Consider the following 23,629-nt stretch of genomic DNA (forward strand, 5'->3'; position numbering starts at 1 on the left):
AGAGCACTAAAGTGGGGGTTGAAGAAGCCTGGGTTTGCATCCAGCTGTACTCCTGAATAACTGTTTGATCTGGGACAGGTTACTTCATCTTTTTCAGTCTTGATCTCTGTTATAGAAAGTACGTATGAGGACTCCTACTTAATAGACGTAGGAATGATTCAGGATGTATGTAAAGAATATTGCCTGGCACAAGTATTAAGCATTTAATTATGTTAGACTAGCTTTGCCGTGGATTGATAGTCTAGATTGCCTTTGGTTAGCGTTTTGTCTCTTCTCACAATGTTAGTTTAAAGTTTAGATGCCATAGTTTGAAACTGTGCTTTTCTTAGTCTTTGTTAGAGCCAAGTAGTTGTAGTAATACCCAAGGGCCTTGGGCTTTGAGCCTCATAATCCCCAGCATTTCTCTAAAGCTGGTCTAAATAGACAAACTGAAGAAAACACTTTTCTGTATACATGACGTGTTCAGTGTTATTGTGATCGCTTCTCCCAGGCATATTGCTACATACAAGCCTATTTCATACTTGTCATCCTGTACTTATCTATTTCTCTTAAGAAGTGTTGACTGAGGTTTTCTGTCCCACCTGGTTCTGCAGCTGTCAAGTCCCAAAGAATCACACAGAGGCCTATATTAGTTATAAACTGATTGGCCCATTAGCTCAGGCTTCTTATTTACTAATTCTTATAACTTATATTAGCCCATAATTCTTGTCTGAGTTAGCCATGTGGCTTGGTACCTTTTTCGGCAAGGCAGTCATATTTTGTTTCCTCTGCATCTGGGTCACAGCTGCAGACTGAAACTTCCCTCTTTCCAGAATTCTCATTGCCCCACCTCTACTTCCTGCCTGACTATTGCCCAATCAGCATTTTATTAAAAATAATACAAGTGATAGGATAAAAGACCATTGTCCCACAGCACTTCCCCCCTTAAAAAAAAAAGAACTCTGAATCTAATACACTTTGTTTAGCTTTTCTCCTGACCATTATTCATAACAACTTGTAACCAACTAAACAAAGGAAAATATCCATAGTCCAGTTTTTGGAAATGTGGGCATAGTTTTCCAGGCTTCCTGCTGATTGGGGGTGCTGATAATCTTATGGGGATCTAAAGAAAATATAGAATTAATCAGCGTTTATTTTAAAATAGAAGTGACAGGGTATAGACCATTGTCCCACAGCACCCCCCTTTTTTTTTTAAAAAAAAAAAAAAAGAACTCTGAATTGAATCTCCTTTGTTTAGCTTTTCTCCTGACCATTATCCATAACAACTTGTAACCAACATTCTAAACAAAGGCAAACATCTAAACTCCATTGGGGGTGGGGGATGTGGGTGTAGTTTTCTAGGCTATTTCCTGCTGATTGGGGGTACTGATAACCTTAGGGGGACCTAAAGAAAATTTAGAATTATGATCAGGTCCTGACTGGAGTATCCTGTGAGGCTTGGTCATCTCAGGCAGCAGTTTTTAAACTGTTCTGTATGTAGAACTCAGACATCTGGGCCATTCCTCCTATGGGAGATTTCTCAGGGCGTCTTCTTTGGTCAAATCTGATTTTTCTTAACACAGAATGAATCCACAGTCCCTCATTTCCTGTGGAAACAAAAGCAAAACCTCTTCTCCAAGGTAACATACCTTTTGATTTAAATTTTAAAGTCATCATTTTATATATTATATATATGTATGTGTATATATATTTATACATATATATAATTAATTCAGCAGCATTTATAACCAAATGTCTTTTAGCAGCTTTTGCTCCTTCCTCAGTCATCAAACAATTTAAAGACAACACAATAATATACAGTATGCAGACTCTCTGTGTAGTTTTCATCTTTATGTAGCTTTATTTAACCTTTATTTCTTTTATTTTTATTTTTTTGGCATTTTGAGACAGGGTTTCTCTGTGTATCTTTGGCTGTCCTGAAATTCATAGACCATAGACCAGGTTGTCCTTGAACTCACAGAGATCCTTCTGCCTCTGCCTTCCAAGTGTTGGGGTTAAAGGTGTGTGCCACCACACCCAACTACTCTTTTTCTTTTTTAAGGACTTTAATATTTTTATTTTCTCTCCCAAGCCTACACACACACACACACACACACACACACACACACACACACAATATTTATTTATTTATTTGTTTGTTTATTTATTTATTTATTTAGTATACAATATTCTGTCTGTGTGTCTGCCTGCAGGCCAGAAGCAGGCACCAGACCTCATTACAGATGGTTTGTGAGCCACCATGTGGTTGCCGGGAATTGAACTCAGGACCTTTGGAAGAGCAGGCAATGTTCTTAACCACTGAGCAATCTCTCCAGCCCAGCCTACATATATTTTTAAGCACACTGTGAACCATTTAGAGGTTTTCTTCGTCTTTGAATCTGTCTTTACTGTATATCTCTATTTTTCTGACCACATGAGACTTTAATTTGCTAAGCGATATGGCTAGGATTAAAGCTGTGGCTTTGATGGCTGGATCCACCCCATTCCTTAGCTTTCTGAGAATCTAGCCTCATGGTGGAGGTACTGGCCAGAGCTGTGTTTATTGCCACAATTGTGTGGCCATTCAAGGTCCATGCCACCACCAAGAAGCATGCTGTCAGCTATTCATAAACACCATTTAAGTGTTTTGTGGCAGAGCCTCTTAAAGGGGCAAGAATATTGTATACATAATAAATAAATAAATATTAAAAAAATAAAGATTTATTTATTTATTACATATGTAGTGTTCTGCCTGCGTGTATGCCTGTATACCAGAAGAGGGCACCAAACCCATTAGAGATGGTTGTGAGCCACCATGTGGTTGCTGGGAATTGAACTCAGGACCTCTGGAAGAATAGCTAGTGCTCTTAACCCCTGAGCCATCTCTATAGCCTAGGAAATCTCTCTAAATGAGACACATTTGCCTCTAGCAAACAGAGCCCATCTGAGAAAATGCTGCTATCAATAAGCCATGCTTACCTCCATTCTTTTCTGTCTAGAATTACTTCCCAAGCTCACTCAGGCTTTATGTGGATGATGTTGTCCATATGTTGGGCACCATTAACTAATTCTTACATCTTATATTAGACTATTAATCTTGTCTGTGTTAGCCACATGGCTCGGTACCTTATTCAGCGAGGTAGTCACATCTTGTTTCCTCTGCATCTGGGTCACAACTGCAGACTGAAACTTCTCTCTTCCCAGAATTCTTGTTGGCCTGCTTCTACTTCCTGCCTGGTCGCCCTGCCTATACTTCCTGCCTGGTTACTGGCCAATCAACGTTTTATTAGAAATAATGCAAGTGACAGAATAAAAGACCATTGTCCCACAGCAAAGAAGGATTTGTAGGTACTTATATATAAAAAATATATGATTCTGGGGAGGGAGAGGTGGTCAACTAATACTACGTATGCATGAAACAGCCATAAAGAAATATGCTACTCTGTAAACTAAAACATAAATTAGAAAAGTTATAATTCTTGAGGAGTTTTTAGTAGAGATCCAGGGCACAGTAATTCTTTTTGTTTGTTTGTTTTCTTTTTTCTTTTTCTTTATTAGGGAGAAATGAGCCACATCTGGCAGACTCTGGCATATCTCAAGCTGTTTGTGTTCTTCTCAACTCTAGTTGTGCTTGGCTAGGTCTATATGTCTTATGTCTTTTTTTTTAATATTTAAATTCATTTTATGTGCATTGGTGTGAATGTGTCAGATCCCCTGGAACTGGAGTTACAGACAGTTGTAAGCTGCCATGTGGGTGCTGGGAATTGAACCTGGGTCCTCTTAAAGAACAGCCTGTGCTCCTAACAGTTGAGCTATCCCTCCAGCCCATGTCTTCAGACCTGTGGTGGTGGGCTGTTTTAGAAAGTTGTTCAAAGGTGTTGTTGTCATAGTTAACTTTAGCTGTTAACTTGACACAAACCTAGAGTAACCTAAGAAGAAGGAAATCTCAAGTGAGGAATTGCCTTGATCAGATTGGACTGTGGCCCTGTCTGCAATGAATTTTTAAAAATGGATTTAGGAGGGCCCAACCCACTGTGGGCAGTGTCATCTCTAAGCAGGTAGGACTGGGCTGTGTGAAGAAAATGATCAAGCCAAGGGAGAGCAAATGGTCTTTCTAATGAACTATACTGGTCAGCCTGGGTTACATAGTAAGTTCTAGAGTAGTCTGGAGTCTAGCCGAGATCCTGTCTCAGATAGACAAGACAGACAGACAGATAGATAGAGGGCAGAGAGATAGATATAGATATTAAAATTGAAAATGGTCGTGCTTCAAATGATAGATAGTATCTAGAAGATGAGAAAACATAGCTCGATTGAAAATGTCCCAGTGTAACCGTCCCTGTACAATAAATATACACAAAGAAAATGGGTGTTTTTGTTTGTTTTTCTGAGGCAGAATTTTTCTGTGTAGCCCTGGAGATCCTGGAACTTACTCTGTAGACCAGGCTGGCCTCCAACTCAGAGACCCAGCAGTCTCCTGAATGCTGGGATTAAAGGTGTGCACCACTACCAGCCAGATGAAAATGTTTTTAAAGTGAAAAACATTCCACACAGTAGGAAAGTATTTGAAAATCATGTACTTAATAATGTACATATACTTAACACATATGAAGAAATCTTGGAATTCAACAGAAAGAAGACAACTAAATAAAAAACAGACAGAGAATTTGAGTAGCCGTTCTCCAAAGCAAGTGTGCAAATAGCAAGTAAGCACAAGGCAAACACACGAAAAACACTCCACATTACTGGGCCTTAAAGAAATAAAGGTTTGCTGAGCGGTGGTGGTGCACACCTTTAATCCCAACACTTGGGAGGCAGAGACAGGTGGATCTCTGTGAGTTCGAGGCCAGCCTGGTCTAGAAGAGTGAGTTCCAGGACAGCTAGGGCTATTAACACAGAGAAACCCTCTTTCCAAAACCCAACTCTTCCCCCTCAAAAAGGAATGCAGATTTAAGCCACAATGAGACACCAGCTTCAATTCATATTCAGAGTTGTAGCAAGACTGTTTTAAGATTTACTTATGTTTATTTATTTGTGTGTGTGTATGTGTGACATGTTTGTGGGGGGCCAGCAAACAGAGGTGTCAGATTCCTTTGTACCTGGAGTTACAGGTTTCAGTGAGCCACCTGACTCGGATGCTGAGAACCAAACCCAGGCCCTCCTGAAGAGCAATAAGCACTCTTATCTCTCCAGCCCCAAATTTATTTATTTTTTATTTCTGCGTCTATGCTCTGCCTGCAGGTATGTATGTGCAGCATGTGCATGCCTGGTGCCTGAGGATGATAGAGAGGGCATTGGGTCCCTTTGACTGAAGTTACAGATGCTCTGAGCAGCCATCTGAGCATGGGTTTCTTTGTGGCTTTGGAGCCTGTCCAGGCACTAGCTCTGTAGACCAGGCTGGTCTCGAACTCACAGAGATCCGCCTGCCTCTGCCTCCCGAGTGCTGGGATTAAAGGCGTGCGCCACCAGGGGTGATGAAATGTCCTCAAGTTAGATGGTTGCACTATTTCGTGAATATAGTAAAATCCATTCGTTGTAAACTTTAAAAAGTGAATTATAGACTTGTACAGTGTGTTAATTCTCAATGAAGTTGCTGTTAAAAATATTAGAGTAGAACTGGCATTGGATGGCTCAGCTGGTCCAGAGTGCCTGCTGCCAAGCCTGACCTGAGTTTGATCCCTTAGCCTCACATGGCGGAGGCGAGAACTGACTCCCAAACATTTTCCTCCGACTTCCACAACCTCACCACCACCACACAGGGGATAAATAAATACATGTAAATTGAGTAAATAAGAATATGATGGTGATTTGTATCTGATGTCGCTCTGTCAGTTTTTACCTTGCCCATTAGGCTGCCATCAAGACTCCTGAAGCTGGACTGTGGCTGTCTGGAGCTCTGGGCAGCTTCTGTGTCCCTAACAGGTGTGCAACCATTTACTAGAGTAGTTGATGACATTTTGTATCAGAATCTAAAATTTTATAAGCTAAACCCCTGGGGGTGAAGTTTTCCCACCTCTACGTAACTGTGCCCTATTCTACTTTAATTCTCAGCTCTATGTCCCATGGGAATATCCAGTTTGTATTCTGGTTCCCAGCCACCTTCCTAGATCCACAAAGAATTACTTCATCTACAAGCTTGCTCTGAAGCATTCTTTCCTGGGGTGGTGTGGAAATAAGGTCTAGAAAAGCCGCTGGGTGGCGCCTTGCTCCAGAACACTATGGCAGAGAATGGCATGCCACAGGCTCCAGCCTGTGTTGGCAGGAAAATGACTCATTTTTCATCAGAGGAATTTCAAAGAAAATATAATGACAGGGTGATGTCAGAGGAACAGGTGGGGACAGGAACTTTGAGTGTGAATGGTGTGGTTGGTTGCCTGGGCAGCGGGAATGATTGACTGGCATAGATCACAGGAAACATCACCTGCTTTTTAGTTCCCTCCTCAGAAACTCTCGTGTGGGCAGTGTTGTTCATGTGCCCTCAGAGCATGTGGTCGAGTCTGTGCATGTCTTGGGTGTATATACGATTGGCCCACAGCATCCTGTGCTAGTCATGGACTTCTTTCACAATGCCATAATCTCATGTGGTTTCTTTCACTCAACACCATTCTCTGGCTAGTAGGGTCTGTGTCTTGGAATTGAGACTGACATATTTTTTGGTAGCTGACTTAGAGGTGTGTCACTTTCCTTGACGTAAATGCAGGAACTTGACATCAGAAGGCCTGATGTCAGGGGTGCTACCTATTGCTGAAAGTACTCTGCTTTCCTCCAGTGTTTTGAAAAGAGCTTCCTAAGCCCCCCCACTCTTTTTTTTTTTTTTAGTAGAGCACCCTCCAGTGGTTAATGTGAATAAAGCTATTAAGGATAGATGGGTTTTGATAATATTGTCAAAGCACTAAATTTGGTTATTTTCATTAGGTTTATAAGAGTATGTTCACAGTCACAACTATGTCTTAGCAGCTGCCAGAGTCTGTATGATTGTACAGTTAGAGGTTAAATCAGTTTACAGGAAAAGAAAGAGTTATTTCAGGCCTCTTGAGGAAGGTCTTAGGGGAGATGGCTTAGCAGTATCAATTGCTCAATTGCTGTTCCTCTTTTATCCAAAAGTACATAGACATTAGGCTGCATGGGCCACCACCAAAACTAGAAGACATTACTTTTTGTTTTTTCTTTTTCTTCTTTTTTTTTTTTTTGAAACAGGGTTTCTCTGTAGTTTTGAAGTCTTTCCTGTAACTCACTCTGTAGACCAGGCTGGCCTTGAACTCATCCACTTGTCTCTGCTTTCTGAGTGCTGGGATTAAAGTCATGCTCCACCACCGCCCAGCTGACATAACTTTTTGTGTTGAAATAGGAGCGGCGGGGCTGCGTCCCCGGCACCCGGCCGCCCGCATGGCTAGTTTATACCCAGAAATAATTACACGGAAACTGTATTCTTTCAAACACTGCCTGGCCCGGCTAGGTCCAGTTTCTTATTGGCTAGCTCTTACATATTGTTCTAACCCATTTCTAATATTCTGTGTAGCCCATGAGCTGGCTTACCAGGGAGCATCTTAACCTGCGTCTGTCTGGAGCGGGAGAAACATGGCGACTCCTCACTCAGCTTCTTTTTCCCAGCATTCTCCTCTGTCTACTCCGCCTACCTAATTTTCTGTCCTATGAGGGCCGAGGCAGTTTCTTTATTATTAACCAATGAAATCAACAGATAAGATACAAGACCCACCTCCATCATTTTTGTGATATATCATAAGCAAGACTAAAAAATTGAAAAATGCAATTCCAAAGTGAGGGGGGGGGATTGCTTGTTTTTTGATAATGTCTTCACCAGAAGCCTCCTGGCTGATTGGCCATGATCTCTGCTTTTATACAGAACTAAGTCCACGCGAGGTGAAAAGTGATCGCTGAGAAGAAGGAAGTGAGTCAGGAGGGGCCGAACTTACAGACAAGGGTGCTGCGCTTCCTGGGTCTTAGCCATATTCTCCCCCTCACCAGCTGGGCTGCTCTCTGCCTCTCTCCATGGAAGAAAGATTATTAACAGAGTTCTAACCTAAAGTGCCAAAGGTCCCAGGGAGACGTGCTCCCTAGGGGAAATTTAGTTTGGGGGCTTCCCAAAGGTTGTCTTTGTGATTAAGTTTTACAAGTCATCCTTGACTTACTAGGTGAGATGCATGCAACCAAGCAGAAATAATTTGGAACTTGACATGTTCTTGTTCGTGCCATACAAAATGTATAGGCTGTCTTTTCTCCTTGAAAAGAGCTAGATGTCTTTAATGAAAGGTGGAACAGCAGCTGGTCATGGAGAATATTCTAAAACCCCAGTTAGCCAGAGTGTTCAAGGTCTCTCTCCTCACCCTCCTCAGAAATACTCTATGGACTATGGAGTAAAAGCCAAAGTTTTCATTTAAGACTTTAAATAGTCCTGCCCAACTTTTCTTTTGTTTGTTTTGTCTTTTTAATTTTTTTAAGTTAGGTCTGTGTGTCCAGAGCTGTCCTGGAACTCTCATTGTGGCTGAGCCTTATAGTCCTTTTTCTGTGTGACACTACCCACGGCTCAAACGCCATCCTCCCGGTACGAGGACTCAAATTCAGGTCTTCTGCCTATGAGCACTCTTTCTCATTGTTTTATTTTTTTATTTCTAAAGATTTATTTTTATTTTATATAATGAACATTTGATCTGAATGTATGAAGGCATGTGTATATATGTGTTTACCATGGTTTGTCAGAAGAGGGCATTGGATCCCTTAGAACTAGAGTTAATGACAGTTGTGAGCTACCACATAGACATGGGGAACTGAGCCCAGGTCCTTTGGAAGAGCATCCAGAGTGCTGAGCCATCTCTTCAGTACTCAGCCTAAGTGGGCTGAGTACTCCTAAATCCCTTGCCTTGCCCCTCCTCCCTCATTTTGCAGTTGGGGAACCTCTTCTCACGCTGCTTACGTAGTGGGTGTCCGCTATTAAAATTGGGTTGCCAAGCTGGGTGGTGGTGGCACATGCCTTTAATCCCAGCACTCTGGAGGCGTAGGCAGGCTGATCTCTGTGAGTTCAAGGCCAACCTAGTCTACAAGAGTTAGTTACAGGACAGGCACCAAAGCACCAAAGTTTTGTCTTGAAAAAACAAAACAAAACAAAAAAATTAGGTTGCCAAGCTTGTATTTTTGCCTATGGAGCCATCTTACTGGCCTCTGAGTCAGATGTCTCCCTGCTCTTCCTGGTTTTTTGTTTGTTTTTAATTTGATTTATTTTCACCAGTGCCTGTTTTTCATGTAAATTCCTTCTGATTGTTTGGTTTTGTTGCTGTCAATGATGTTAGAATCTCCTTTAAAATGTTCAGCATTAGGGCAGACAGGAGGATTACCTGGGCTTTATAACACACCCCTTTCACACACACCAGTTTAATGTTTTATGTTTTAGTGTTAGTTCTTAAGCTGATTGGTGAGTAATTAACCACGGGTTGGAGAAATAGTTAAGTTGGTAAAGAGCTTCCCCTGGAAGCACAAAGACCTGAGTTTGAGTTCTAGGAGTTTGAGTTCTAGGATGCCTGCAAGCAAAAAAGCTGGCTGTAGTGGGACACTTTTAATCCCAGGACTGATGAGGTAGAAAGTAGGCAGATCCCTGGGATTCCTGGCCACTCAGCTTGTCTACTTAGTGTGTCCTTGAGTTGTAAGCCTGAGAACCTGTCTCCAAAAAAGTACTACAATCAAGATTGTTCTCTGTCCTCCACCACTCACACATAGGTCATTGCGCGCGCGCGTGCGCGCGCGCGCACACACACACACACACCACAAAATAATACATATAAAAATTTTTAAAGAGGCACACCCCCCCAAAAAAAAGCAGTGCCAGGGATCAAACCCCGGAAATTTAAATTTCTGACTATTTGGGGCTGGAGAGATGGCTCAGTGCAATGCTGTTCTAGTCCGGGGTAGTAAATTTGATTACCAGCTTCCATTTCCTGTGCCTCCTGCTCCAGGGTATCCAACATCTCTGACTTCTGAGGGCTCCAGTACACACACCCACACACAGGCCCTTACACATAACTAAAAGAAAAATATTTGTTTGAGCTGGTTGGTGGTGGTGTCACACGCCTTTAATACCAACACTCGGGAGGCAGAGGCTGGTGTATCTCTGAGTTCGAGGCCAAGGCTAGCCTGGTCTACAGAGCGAGTTCCAAGACAGCTGGGGCTATGCAGAGAAACACTGTCTTGAAAAACAAAAGCGACAAAAATTTGTTCATCTACTCTCCAGTTTATCATTTTTTTAATTGATATCTTTTGTTTTGTTTTGTTTTTCTGTAGGCTTGTGGAATTTTTTTATTCCTGTGGTCACTTTTCTCAAGTTTTCAGAAATGTAGATAACTAAAGTTGGGCAGAAGTTAATTTTCTTTTTTCTCTTTCCATCCCATTCACAAGCTTTATTCTAAATATTTGTACACCTTTTCTTCTTTTCCACTCTCCTTCTTGAACATTCTCTCCTTCTGGAAGGTCGACTCTTCTTACTTCAGATGCTTAAATCCTTGGCAATGTTCCAGGCCTATCCTCACATGCAGAACCTTTTCTGATTTTTCCAGCAGGCAATGACTATTTGATTGAATTTCTTCCTTTAAAAATTTATTTATCCATTTTATTATATGTGTGCCTGAGTGTATCTGTGTGTGTGTGTGTGTGTGTGTGTGCACGTGTGGCACGTGCGTGTGGTGACAGCAAAGGCCAGACGAGGGCTTTGGAAACCCTGAAACTGCAGTTGCAGTTGTCAGCCAGTGTGTGTGCTGGGATCTGAATTCTGGTGTTAGCCACTGAGCCACCCCTCCAGCCCTGGACACTGAGCCACCTCTCCAGCCCTGGACACTTAGCCACCTCTCCAGCCCTGGACACTGAGCCACCTCTCCAGCCCTGGACACTGAGCCACCTCTCCAGCCCTGGACACTGAGCCACCTCTCCAGCCCTGGACACTGAGCCACCTCTCCAGCCCCCAGTTACTGAGTCACCCCTCCAGCCCTGGACACTGAGCCACCCCTCCAATCCTGGACACTGAGTCACCCCTCCAGACCCAGACACTGAGCACTGCTCCATCCCTCAACTAAGTTTCTAAAGCTCCCTACCCGGAGTCCTTGAGTCTTGCCATCAGGACAAAACAAAACACGTGTGTGAAAATTACTTTATATACATGTTATTTTCCTAGTGGATTCCCACTATGGGACCAGCTTTATAATTGTCTTTTTGTTACCAGTAATAGTTAATGTAGTACCTAGAAAGTAAATATTTCACAGAACTGAAGAGTTTTTGAGTTAGAAAAGACTGTAGAGATCCAGAGTGTTGACTTCCTATGAACAAGTAAGTAGATGCAGTGTGGTTGGAAGTCATGCAGTACTAGGCATACACTCGGAACTCTAAGTTCATTCTTGAGTTCTTGACTTGCTAAATATCTACATATGGTCTGGTGTATTACTTAGGCATTCTGAGTTATCAAAGATTAGCCAGACGGTATATTATGTTTAATTCTTACTGAAATTTTTTCGCATATTTTGCCTTTAGTAACTAGGTATACCATAAATAATTCTCTTTTCTCCCTTCTTCCTTTTCTCCCCACTTCCCTCCATGCCTCCCTACTTCTCAACTAGGAATGTGATTATTTTGGGAATATATATATTCCCAAATATATATATGTATATATTTGTATATATATATATATATATATATATATATATATTCCCAATATATATCCAAATATCCAAGCTAGATAAGTCTTCTTGCAAGGCACATGAGCATCTAAGACTAAAGGATTGTATCTGAGGGAAAAAAATTGCTTGTCTACTCGTAGGGCCCAAATTTCAAGGAAACTAAACTAAACAAAACAAAACTATGATATATAACATCTTTGAGATGATTAATTTTGTGTATAATAGTAAAGTATAACTTTCTTGAGTCCTAGTTAAAAACTAAAAAATTTCAGCCAAGTGATATTGGCACACACCTTTAATCTCATTTACTAGGAAGGTAGAGGCAGGTGGATCTCTGTGAGTTTGAGACCAGCCTGGTCTACAAAGGGAGTTCCAGGACAGCCAAGGCTGTTACATAGAGAAACTCTGTCTTCAAAACAAAAACAAAAAACTTAAGACAAATTTGACTGTTCATTAGAGGTATTTTTTTTTTTTATGCGTTGGGGTGCTTTTTCCTGCATGTATGCCTGTACACCATTTGTGTGCCTGCTGTCCGTGGAGGTCAGAAGAGGGCATCAGATCCCGTGGAGCTGGAGTTACAGACAGCTGTGAGCCACTGTGTGGGGATGGAAATCAGAGCCTGGCCCTCTGGGAGAACAGCTTTTGAGTGCTGAGCCATCTCTCCAGCCCCTGGAAATATTTTTGAAGTAAACTGACAAAAGTTTAGCCACAAATTTTCTCACCTGCCCGACAGCTCTTAGAATCTATTCTGAGATTATTGGAGTAAATTCCAGATTTTTGTTTTTAAGAGTCAGAACTTCATATACCCCAGATGGAAGAAAACTGAGCTTCAGCTGTCACCTGAACAGGAAATGTTAAGTGTCCAGATGCCTGTTGCTCACTGACCAGTAATGCAGATGCTCTTCTTTTTCTCAACTATCCTTTGGGCGTTTGAGGTTGGCAGGTAAACACAAGGTCTTCCCTTCCTCTGAAATGACAGATCTGGGCTTTGCCCTCACGCTGTGATCATGGGACTAGCTTGTTGTCTCTACCAGATAAAGCAGTGCATGACCTGTAACCAACTCCCTGGGTTAGCTTGCTTTGCCTCATGCCCATCACTTTTGGTTTTATGCAAATTAGAAACTGTGGCCTCCAGTTTCCAGAGAAAGGCTTTGTAGGTGGAGACTGTTCACAGATAGTTTCCCGACTGCTCAGACTCAAATAGTCACACAGAAACCACATTAATTACAACACAGTTTGGCCTATTAGCTCAGGATCCTTTTTTTATGCATTTTTATTGATATTTATTGAGCTCTACATTTTTCTCTGCTTCCCTCCCTGATTCTCCCCTCCCCACTTCAGTCCTCCCCCAAGATCCCCATGCTCCCAATTTACACAGGGGATCTTGTCTTTTTCTACTTTCTACTTCCCATGTAGCTTAGATCTATGTAAGTCTCTCTTAGTGTCCTTATTGTTGTCTAAGTTTGCTAGCTCAGGATTCTTATTAACTAACTCTTATGTCTTAAATAAACCCGTTTCTATTAATCTGTGTATTGGCATGAGGCTGAGGTTTACTGGGAAGGATCTGGTATCTGTCTCCTTTGGAAACTATTCTGACTCCTCCTACTCTTTCTTTATATATCTCTTCCAGCCTGGCTATATTCTGCCCTGCTATAGGTCAAAGTAGCTTCTTTATTAACCAGTGCAATAAAATACACAGAGGAGAATCCCACATCAGGACTTGTTTTACTAATTGACATTTTTACCTTTTTCTGTTTCTGCACTGCTACCAACTGACACTGGAGTGAATTCACTGTAATTCTAAGCCCTACAGGGGTTGAAATTATTTTATTACTATCTCTAAATAGTCACTATTTAGAGAACTGTCTGTTTTCAGGATGGGCCATGTGTTTTTCTTAAAACTGACACTGTTACCCAGATTTCCTTTTATGACTTGTTCAGTCATGGGCAGCTGGGAGGATACTCTGGGGAAGTATTACTCACCAGGCATGCTGAGTGGCCCTGACTGCAATGAGTTCCCGGGCTCTTCTGAGAGTGTGTCACCACAGCAGTGGAAGGGGGTGCTCAAGAAGGTCAGGGATAGTGACTGCACCTTCTCTGTCTGTTCTTTTTCTTGGAGGACTCATTACAGCCCAGACACTGGCTTCCACTGGCTTTCTGGTGATGCCGTTCCCATGAAAGGACCGTCACTGTTCCTCCTGTGCCGTAGGAACATGTTAAGACAGGCTTGAGCTTGCATGATCAAGGTTCTGTGTATATTTTACTAGAAGAAATGCAACAGACAGTTTAGTCTTCTGTATCTGTCTTTGTCCAGTAGGGGTCACTGGGGGGTTTGGGCTCCAGATGAGACTCACTAAGCCTATGGTAGACCAGATTTCCTGTCTATCAGATGTTATCCCAAGTGCATTGGTGCAGGAATGACACACATTTTATGCATACACATTAGAGCGTTAGCAAAAAAATTGGAGCTTATAGTAAAAACTTTGTGAGCTTACTGAGTGTTTGAAGATCATTTATTCCAGACACCAGGCATTTCTGTTCTATTTAGAGATGAAGTTTTGCTCTGTTGTCTAAGCTGGTCTCCAGAACTCAAGTGAGCCTCCTGCTTCTGCCTTCCAGGTGCTGGGGTTACAGGTGTGCTGGATGTGCCTCTCCAGATGCTTGGTAAAGAATGAAACCAAGGTGGAGAGAAATTGCTTTTGTTTAATTTCAGTTTCTCTTTCTTTCTTTCTTTCTTTCTTTCTTTCTTTCTTTCTTTCTTTCTTTCTTTCTTCCTTCCTTCCTTCCTTCCTTCCTTCCTTCCTTCCTTCCTTCTTTCTTTTCTTTTCTCTTCTTTTCTTTCTTTTTCTTTTTTTGTTATTTTGTTATTTTGCTTGTTTATGTAGCCCTGGATACTGTGGTATTTACTGTGTAGCTGAGGCTGGCCTTGAACTCCTGATTCTTCTTATTTTACCTACCAAGTGCTTGGATTACAGGCTTGTCTCCATGCCTTGCTTTGAGGAGTAGGTCTTTGAGAAATGGAGGAGAATGGACAAAGGAAATGCAGGAATTCTTTAACCTGGGTAGCTACTCTGAGAAAGTTTCTCTCCCCACTGCCCATCTTTCTCTCCCCACTCCCTCCCTTCATCCCTATTATGGACCCAAAGCACAGAATAGTAGGTAGCTTTGTCACGATCCCATAATTATGAATGTACTCATGGGGGAATGCCTATTGAGTATATTTTATGTGGTGTTGATCCTTGAATTCTGGGCAGGGGTAATTAGGTCTGGGTAGGGGTCATTAGGGCAAAGGTGTTATTAACTAGAAGCAGAGCCTGGTGGTAGACTCTAAAGAAAGAATGAAATAGTTCTAATGTGATAGATTGGATTTTTTTTTTTTTTGAGAGAGGGTTTCACTGTAGCCCTGGGTGGTCTGGCACTCACTGTGTAGACCAGGCTGGCCTCTGTCTATTGGGATTAAAGGTGTGTAACAGCATGCCTGGCTTAGATTTGAGTCTTGACCAGGCTTAAGAAGTCAGCAGTTGGAAGGAATCTCACGGGTCTACCTTTGTTTTCATTGACAAATTCTTCCTTTTCATTTAGGGTTATTGCCAGGGTCTGAAAAACTGTTAGGGAACTAAAATTAGCTGTTGTAGGCCAAAGCCTGGTTTCAGTGGATAGTTTGTGTACGTCTCATGGTCAGCTGGGACTTGAACATCTCTACCTACTGTAGATACAGACCTGCCAAGTAATTGTACTACCTTCTTGTGTTAAAGGTATCTCAGGACATCCGAAGTTTATCTTTAATACTTCCCTTTTACAGTAGAGAAAACTAAGGATTACAGAATGTAAGAATTGCTTCAAAGAAACACAACTAGAGATGAATCCAGAACTCAGTGGTGGTGGTGGTGGGAGGGGGCAGCATGCAATGTCTCATATAAGGAGGCTGGCCTCCAACTCAGTATGTAGCTAAGGGCTTTGAACTCTGGATGCCCCCTTCACAGCTTCCTGATTACATACAAGGGCCACCTCCCTCAGTATGAAGCCAGAATTTGGAAGTAGATTTGGTTAACAGATCATATTAAAGTCTTGGTCAGAGGGAAAGAGACAGACAGACAGATTGACTGACTGATAGAGACTGCTTTCCCAGGTCACCCCCACTTCATTTTGTACTCTGTCCCACAGCTTATCATTTCTCTTATCTTTGCCTTTCTTAAGAGCCGCAACTGCTGAACTGGGCAAAGTGTCCAGAGCTATTCCAGGCATAATCCATATCTGGAAAGAATTCCAGAAGTAGAGCTTCTGAATTAATACACCAGTTTCTCCCTCCCCCCCCCCTTCCTCCATCTCTGTAGGAAGAGACCGCTTGTTGGTTCCTAGCCACCCGGCTAGCTTAGACCAGAAATATTCACACAGAAACTGTATTAATTAAATCACTGCTTGGCCCATTAGCTCTAGCTTCTTATTGGCTAACTCTTACATATTAATTTAACCCATTTCTACTAATCTGTGTATCGCCATGTGGCAGTGGCTTACCGGCAAAGTTTCAGCATGTTTGACTCTGGCGGCTCCATAGTGTCTCTCTGACTCTGACTTCTTCCCAGCATTCAGTTCCGTCTTCTCCACCTCCGTAACTATTGACAGGCAAAGGCAGTTTCTTTATTCAACCAATTTTATTTAACCAATAAAAGCAACACACAGACAGAAGGACCTCCCACACCATATCTCTTCCTCTGGAACTCACTTTATAGACTAGGTTGGCCTCAAACTCACAGAGATCCACCTACTTCTACCTCCCGAGTGCTGGGACTAAAGATGTGCCTGGCTTCGTTACAGCTCCAGGAAAGAGGAAAGCTTGCACATGTGTCCTCAGGGTCATCTTTCTCTAAGTTCCCAGGTAGATCTGAAGGTCCATCAGTAGAGGTGGTTTGACTCCTCACTTTGTGCTTATTGCCTGAGGGACCTGACTACTTAGAACTCTTGGAGTTGTCCCTGTGCTGAGGTGAATGGTCCTCTAACTCTGTGAAGTAGGTGTAGTCTCAGAAGGAACTGAAGCTTTCATATTTGGGAATATTCCTGATTTGTTGGTCTCAGTTTTACTCTTTTGAGTTTGTTTCCCCTTATGTACCCCCTTCCTTCCCTCCGTCTGTCACTCTCTCCCTTCCTTCCATGGTACTAAGTCAAATTCAGGGTCTTGAGCATGCTAGGTAAGTGTTCTACCACTGAGCTCTTACATAGTAAGTGTTCTATCACCTAACTCTTATATAGCACTTTTTAGACCCTTTTGTTCAATATCTATTTGCTCACTCCACAAATATCCAGTTATTAAGATTTTATGAAAAACATACAGGCATTTGTTGTCTATTTTACTCTTTGGGGGGTCTGCCACCCAACTTCCAAGTAAATCATACTCCAAGACTTATTCTTAGTTATGAATGCCCAGCCTTAGTTTGACTTGTTTCTTGCCCATTTTTCCCAATTTAAATTATTCCATCTATGCAGGGCAGTGGTGGTGCTGGCCTTTATTCCCAACACTTGGGAGGTAGAGGCAGGTGGATCTCTGTGAGTTTGAGACCAGCCTGGTCTACAAAGGGAGTTTCAGAATAACCAGAACTGTTACACAGAGAAACACTGTCTCAAGGAAAAACAAAACAAACAAAAATCCCATCAGTCTTTGGCCTTGGGGCTTTTATCTTTCTCTATTCCTGGCTACCTTTCCTTCTTACTCTGTGTCTGGCCCCTGATATCTTCCTCCTCTTGTTTCTCTTTTTATTTATTCTATCTGCCTGCCAGCCCCGCCTATCCTTGCTCTTGCCTTGCTATTGTTCATTAGACCATCAAGCTTTTAGACAGGCAAAGAATTACAGCTTCAAAGACTTAAACAAATGCAACATACACAAAAGTCACACACCTGAAAATATTCCCCAACAGGCATTCATCTAGCTTCAACAAAATCAAGGGGGATGAAAAGATGACTCATTGATTAGGAGTACTTGCTGTCCTTGCAGAGGACCCAGTACTCACGTGGCAACTCACAGCTATCTGTAAGTCTAGTTTGAGCGGATCTGCTGCCCCCTTCTGGCTTTTTTGGGCCCTAAGCATATGGTATACATGTATACATTCAGGCAAACACTCATACACCTTTAAAAATAACTTAAAGCAATCTAGTGAGGGATTAAAAGAATGTGTTCAACTGCATTATAAAGTCCTAAACATCATGGAAGACAGATGAAATATAAAATAATAAAGGAAGAGGAGCCGGGGAAATTCTGTAGATATACTGGTCTTGATGATTACTAGAAATCTGATTCGTGTTCAGTGATTGACCGGAGAAATAGCACAATGCAAATGTGAAGAATATTGTAAAGCCAGGCAGTTTGGGGCTTAAATTCCTGGCAGGAAGAAACCAGAAACTTTAGAAAACATTACTAATTAAGTGTGGCTGGAGAGATGGCTTAGTGGTTAAGAGAACTTGCAGTACCCACATGATGGCTGACAACCATCTTGGCCAGCAGTAATTCCAGTCCAGAGACTCCAGTGCCCCCTTCTGGCCTCTATAGGCATTGCATGCACGTAGTGCACAGCATGCATTCAGACTTAAAACACTCAACAATGTAAAATCAAAATAAATAAATATTTAAAAATTGCAAATAAGGAATGGAATATTTAAGATGTACTAGTCATTTTTTATGTACCAAAGAGATTAATCTTGTAGTGACTAAGGTCAGGATTGGAAGGAGAGAGACTGGAATTAGGTAGGTTAGGTGAGGTTGTTGAGATGATGAGATCAGATACCAGTTTGCCAAAGTTTTGTGCAGTCTGAGCAATGACAATAATGACCATTAATTATTGGATATGTCAAGCACCTTGAGTGCATTAAGTCATTTAATCCTCACATAACTTTATTAAGACATGTTCTGTTATCATCATTTTCAGATAAAGAAGTAGAGGTTTCCTTAAGTTGAATAAATTACCCACAGGCACTAAATGCTTTATAGCTGATAATCTAGATGTGAAACAGGCCCATTTGGCTATGAGAATGCTAATGTCTCAGGTTTGCCGAGTAAGAAACAGGAAATTTTTGCTATTTTATTATGTCCAATGAATGCTTGAATATGTGGAATATTTGTAGATGTTCTAGGCCTTGGTGTTGTTTAGCATTGTCTCAGTATCACGGAGATGGTCATGGATGTCTCCTAATTCACTTGTGTGAAGATCACATCCTCTGCCCTTTGACAGTTAGATGCCAAGTACTCACAGGAGAATGTAGGCCACAAGAGTTTCCGGGCTACACCTTGATGTCTGGATCCTGACAGTTCCAGAAACCTAAGGTTTCTAGTTCTCTCTATAATACGCCTTTCTTCTACTAAGTTTATTCCTGCAGGTATATTTGGGTGTGGATGTGTGCTTTGGTGGTTTAGGGCCCTGTCCTTTTGCTGTTAGGTAGGAACATTCTGGGTGCTAAACATGACATTTAGTGACTTGTTCTGTGTATAGTGAATGATATCTAAAAAGAAAACTAGCCTCTCCCTTCTGCCAGCCTCTAACCACTTCCTGTAAGTGACGGAGCACAGATCTCTCATTTTCACTAAGTGATATATCTATTTTATTTTCTCAAAGGCGGTTCCCCTTTTGCCTTCACAAAAATATACACATATATGCTTGGGAAAGCTGCAGACTGGAGGATTCTACCTGTTGTGTGCAGAGATGTCATGTATCTAAGGTAGACCATATCCTTCCCAGGGATAGCATAGAGATGAAATGAAATAACATATGGAGGTTTTTGATGTGTTGTTTTGTGTTTGAGACAGAGTCTCAATGTATATCCCTGACTGGCCTAAACTCACTGTGTAGGCCAGACTAATCTTGAATTCACAGAGATCTGCCTGCCTGTGCTGGGATTAAAGGTGTGCGCCACCACCCCTGACCCTGAAGCAGCTTTATAGTGGCTGCATAATAAATGTTAGTTTTCCTTCCAAGCAAATCCATTTATGGACACCATAGCTGAGGAGTTTCTCTGCTTGCTTCCCCACTGTGGGGAAGCAGCTATCTTTGTATCCAGGGCATCTTTATTTAAGGCTGTGTTTTTTTTATTGAGTGAATGAAGCTCTGTGAACCCCTACTTCTTAATTGAATGAAGTGCTCTGTTTTAGAGAAAAAGGGAGCACAACTCAGTTTCACGGTACTGTGCCATTGATTTGTATTCTTCAATGTTTATTTCTAACAAACACTGTTATGTTCATTACCTCGCACATGCTAAGAAGAGTTCTTTTTTGCTAACACGTCTCTCTTACTGCAAGACTCCTTGACAGAGTTGTCGTCACTTGTCACGGATTCTTCTCCTTCCATCTGTTCTTGGTTTACTCTGATTGGGCATTTTCTCTACTTTATCAATACTTCCCTTATGAAGAACTTAGTGACCTCCACCAGGGGACAGTCAATCTCAGTCCTCACCTGCTCCTGGGACAGCATGCCCTTTGGTCTCCACTTCTGATGCTGTTTTATTCTTTCACATCTCAGGCTGGAGGTTTTCTAGGGCTTAACCCTTGCTCTTGATCTTTTCCCTCTTCATGTTTACTCTGTAAATGACATCGTAAAGTCTCCTGGGTTTGAAGACCAAGTGTGAGCATATCTGAACTCTAGAATAGTGTGCTCCATTGTTTGTTCAATGTTCTATTTCAACATCTAGTTGGCATTTCAAAACTACAATCCAAAAGGCCATTTTTTTACACATTTGCCTCCCATACAGTGAACAGCCAGTCACAGCTACCTGCCAACCCTGGAGCCTCTGCTTCCCAGACAGCCTTCAGCTTCTCAGCCAAGACCCTGGTCTTTTCTCCCTCTCCCACCATTCCCTCCTTTCTTTTTTGTCAACAAACCCTGACAGCTGAAATTCTTATTTATTTTATTTGTTTTGCCTGTATGTTCATCTGTATCATGTACATGTCTGGTGCCTTCGTGTTAGAAGGCGTTGATTCCCCGAAACTGAAATTACAGGTGGTTGTGAGCCATCATGTAGGTGCTGGGAACTGAACCCTAGGTCTCTGCAGGAGCAGTCAGTGTTCTTAACCACTGATTCATCTTTCTAGTTCAGCTCTTTAAAAATTATTTTATTATTTTCTCACATGTATATGTGTGTGTGCCACATGTGTACAGTGCCCATGGAAACTAGAAGAGGGCATCTGATTTCCTTGGAGCTAGAGTTCTGGTGGTTATGAACCACCAGATGGGGATACTGGGAACCACATTTGCAAGAGCAGTACACTCTCATAAGCACTGGGCCATCTATCCAGCCCTGCAGCCCTGCTCTTCCTTACAGGCAGAAGCACCACATTAGGTGGTGAAATACAGAGGCGCACACAATTGTAGATGATGCTGGATTTAAAAGCTCCTATTGTATTCAGTCCTCCATCAAAACACGTTGTCATCTTGGGCAATAGATTAAAATCTTTCCCTTTTACCAGGGAAATAATAGAGCAACAGATATGTAAAGCAGCCCCTACCATTTTTTTTTTTTTTAAAGTAAATAGGATCTCACTCCGTAGTCCATGCTGACGGCAAACTCCTGATCCTTCTGCCTTGGTGTTCTGTGTACTGACTACATAACAGCTGGTGATAGGTCTTTTGTTGTTTCTCCTCAGCCCCCAAAACTTGTAGAGCAGTTTGCTCCGCTGGATGCCCAGTCCTCGGGTCTGTCTGTCAGCTGGGGTCTGTGTGCATCCTCCTTCCTGTGCTCTTGTCTAAAGTTGTTGTCTGTCTGTGCCAAGGCTCTCGTGTCCTTTGCCTCCTCCCTGCGGGAGTTTCTCTAGTGCTTCTGTGACTCTTTCCTTCTGCCTGCATCCTGAAGTTTGGCATTCCAACCAGGCGGGGAATGGAAAGTTCAGAGTGTGACGTCCTCTGGTCCTACACCCTCCCTTCTTGTAGAAGGGTCTGAGGTTTGTTTAAGCTGGCCAGAGGATGCCAAACATAGAGGTTTGAGTCAGCTTGACATTGACTTAGCCCTCCTTTTTACTTTTCTTCCTCCTTTCTTTTCCCCTCCCCCGCTGACCAGTTGTTTCCTGGCCTTTGTCTGAGACTCACTGTGCAGTTTTAGTCCCAGTCTGCCGCCGTTTGCTGAAAACAGGCAGAGGCGAGATGGAAGAAGCTGCCAGAAGTTTCTTACTACGTTAAACCCAGGCATCTGCCTCTGCCGCTGAGCTGATAGTGAGGAACAGCAGTAACCTCAGGAGAAAGGCATCCAGGGTCAGCACTGGGCTCTGCCTGTGGCTAGCAAGAGGAGAAACACAGTCCTGGAAATGCCTCTTTTAGATTCATCTTATTTGCCGCCAACCATCTTTATTTTGACTCACATTCTTGGAATTGCTGGTGTTCTGTATTGGAAGAGATGTGTCAGAGACAGAGCAGGTAACTTAGCGGTGCCTCCCTTCTTTAATCTTCAACGGGGCTCTGAGGGTGCGGTGGATGCCGGAGGTCTTCCTGCTCACTTGTTTTTCTTAAAGGGCCAGTGCACCCTTCTGCCGGTGTGCTGTGGGGGGTTGGGGCAGGGAGGGAGAGACAGACAGAAAGAGAGATGCATGTGCGCATCACACACACACACACACACACACACACACACACACACACACACAGAGTAGGGGGGGGGGGCGGGGGAGAACATCAACCTAGGAAATGGCTGTTCTGGATCATCCGGGATCCAGACTCCTCCTTCCTGTTCTGTGACACTGACCGAGGTTGCTGGACTCACAGCTGAAGGGAAGTGAGCACTATTCTAACATGTGTCCTGCTTCAGAGGATCAAGTCCTTTCTTACTTTGTGTTCTCAGTCTCCAAGTGGAGTTTTGGAGGCCTGTCACCATCCTCTGAAGTATGGGATTGGTGTATTTAAGACAGAGGAGGGTCAGGAGGGTCAGTACAAGAAAGGGTTTCGTGGTATCTTTCCCGAGATACAGTCTGTGTTGTTCTTTGATGGAGTTGATGCTGTTCCTTCTGGGGCACTTCACAGTCTAGCTATGCCTAAGCCATAAATGTTAGGAAGCTTGTGCTTGTTTTCCCCAGGAAATCAGGCTCTGATAATTATGGCACTAGAACTCTCTCTTGCTGTTATATTATACATTGATTTCTAACTGCCACCTGTACAGCTGATTCTGAGATGCTATAGATGAGCATTAGAAAGCTTAATTGTCCTGGAGTATATACCCTTGGACCTTGGTGCTTTTAATATTGTCCCTGTTACCAGCTCACTACCTTCATGCTAGACTATTTAGATACTTGTTACTGGTCTCTTATAAGCTAAGATGGGGACTTGGTGACCTATTACTTATCTTTCTATTAAAAGTTCATGAATGCCTGACGGAATTAGAATTAGATGCAGTCATTGCCCAGCGTCCTTTCCAGTAACTCCCAGAAAAGCTGTTGGCTAAGTATTCAGGTTCAGTATGTGGCTCTATCAGCAGAAACAGAGACATTTACAATTATGTGTACTTGTATGGTGCTGTGTTTAAGGGGTACCCCAAAGTGACATTCCTGTATTTGAGCTTAGAAAGAGATGGGTGGTGGAGTCCCTTTGCACACACCTGCAATTCTAGAACTGAGAAAGCTAAGGCTGGAAGATCTTGAGGTCAAGAGCAGCCTATTACATAGGGAGATTTTGTCTCAAAACAACCACAGAGGCAGGATTTGCTTAGTATGAGCCCCCTGGGTTCAGTTCCCAACACTGCAAAAAAGAAAAGGGTGGGCAATGTTTGAACCTGTGATTTATCATTTATAAAAAGAAAATAATGTTTAGATGGAGTCTGCTGTTTTCCCTTCTAGTGCATTATGGTAACGAGATTGGCTAATGGCTTTAAAGTTTATCTTTAGTATAGGATGTTCTATGGAATTTAAGAGCCATCGAATCCTTTTTAAGTACTTTCATTTTTATGTTTTAAAATATTAACTTCACTAGCAACAATAAAGTACATAGAAATTAAAAGAAGATAAATGCCTTCTAAAGCCTTTTAT

The 23,629-nt window shown here is 42.3% G+C and overlaps 1 protein-coding gene and 1 long non-coding RNA gene across 10 annotated transcripts in view; one reads left to right on the forward strand and one right to left on the reverse strand.

Moving 5' to 3' along the window:
- Positions 1-23,629, forward strand: part of Macf1 (microtubule actin crosslinking factor 1) — a 329,723-nt gene that overhangs the window by 91,617 nt on the left and 214,477 nt on the right. The window contains exon 1 of one of the 9 annotated variants that reach the window (XM_050161308.1): positions 21,747-22,034. The exons of the other annotated variants lie outside the window; for them this stretch is intronic. Coding sequence (XP_050017265.1) covers positions 21,926-22,034 — 109 coding nt within the window. The 5' untranslated portion in view covers positions 21,747-21,925. Of the gene's footprint in view, positions 1-21,746; positions 22,035-23,629 lie in introns of those variants that run through there. 9 annotated transcript variants of the gene reach the window in all.
- Positions 13,029-22,211, reverse strand: LOC126513138 (uncharacterized). Its single transcript, XR_007595249.1, has 4 exons — positions 21,980-22,211; positions 20,085-20,209; positions 16,167-16,264; positions 13,029-13,849 (listed from the first exon to the last, which is right to left on the reverse strand). It is a non-coding gene; the product is annotated as an uncharacterized lncRNA (long non-coding RNA).

The sequence above is a fragment of the Alexandromys fortis genome, unplaced genomic scaffold (genome assembly GCF_014885135.2).
Source record: "Alexandromys fortis isolate MF-2015 unplaced genomic scaffold, M_Fortis_MF-2015_v1.1 scaffold_122, whole genome shotgun sequence".
NCBI lineage: Eukaryota > Metazoa > Chordata > Mammalia > Rodentia > Cricetidae > Alexandromys > Alexandromys fortis.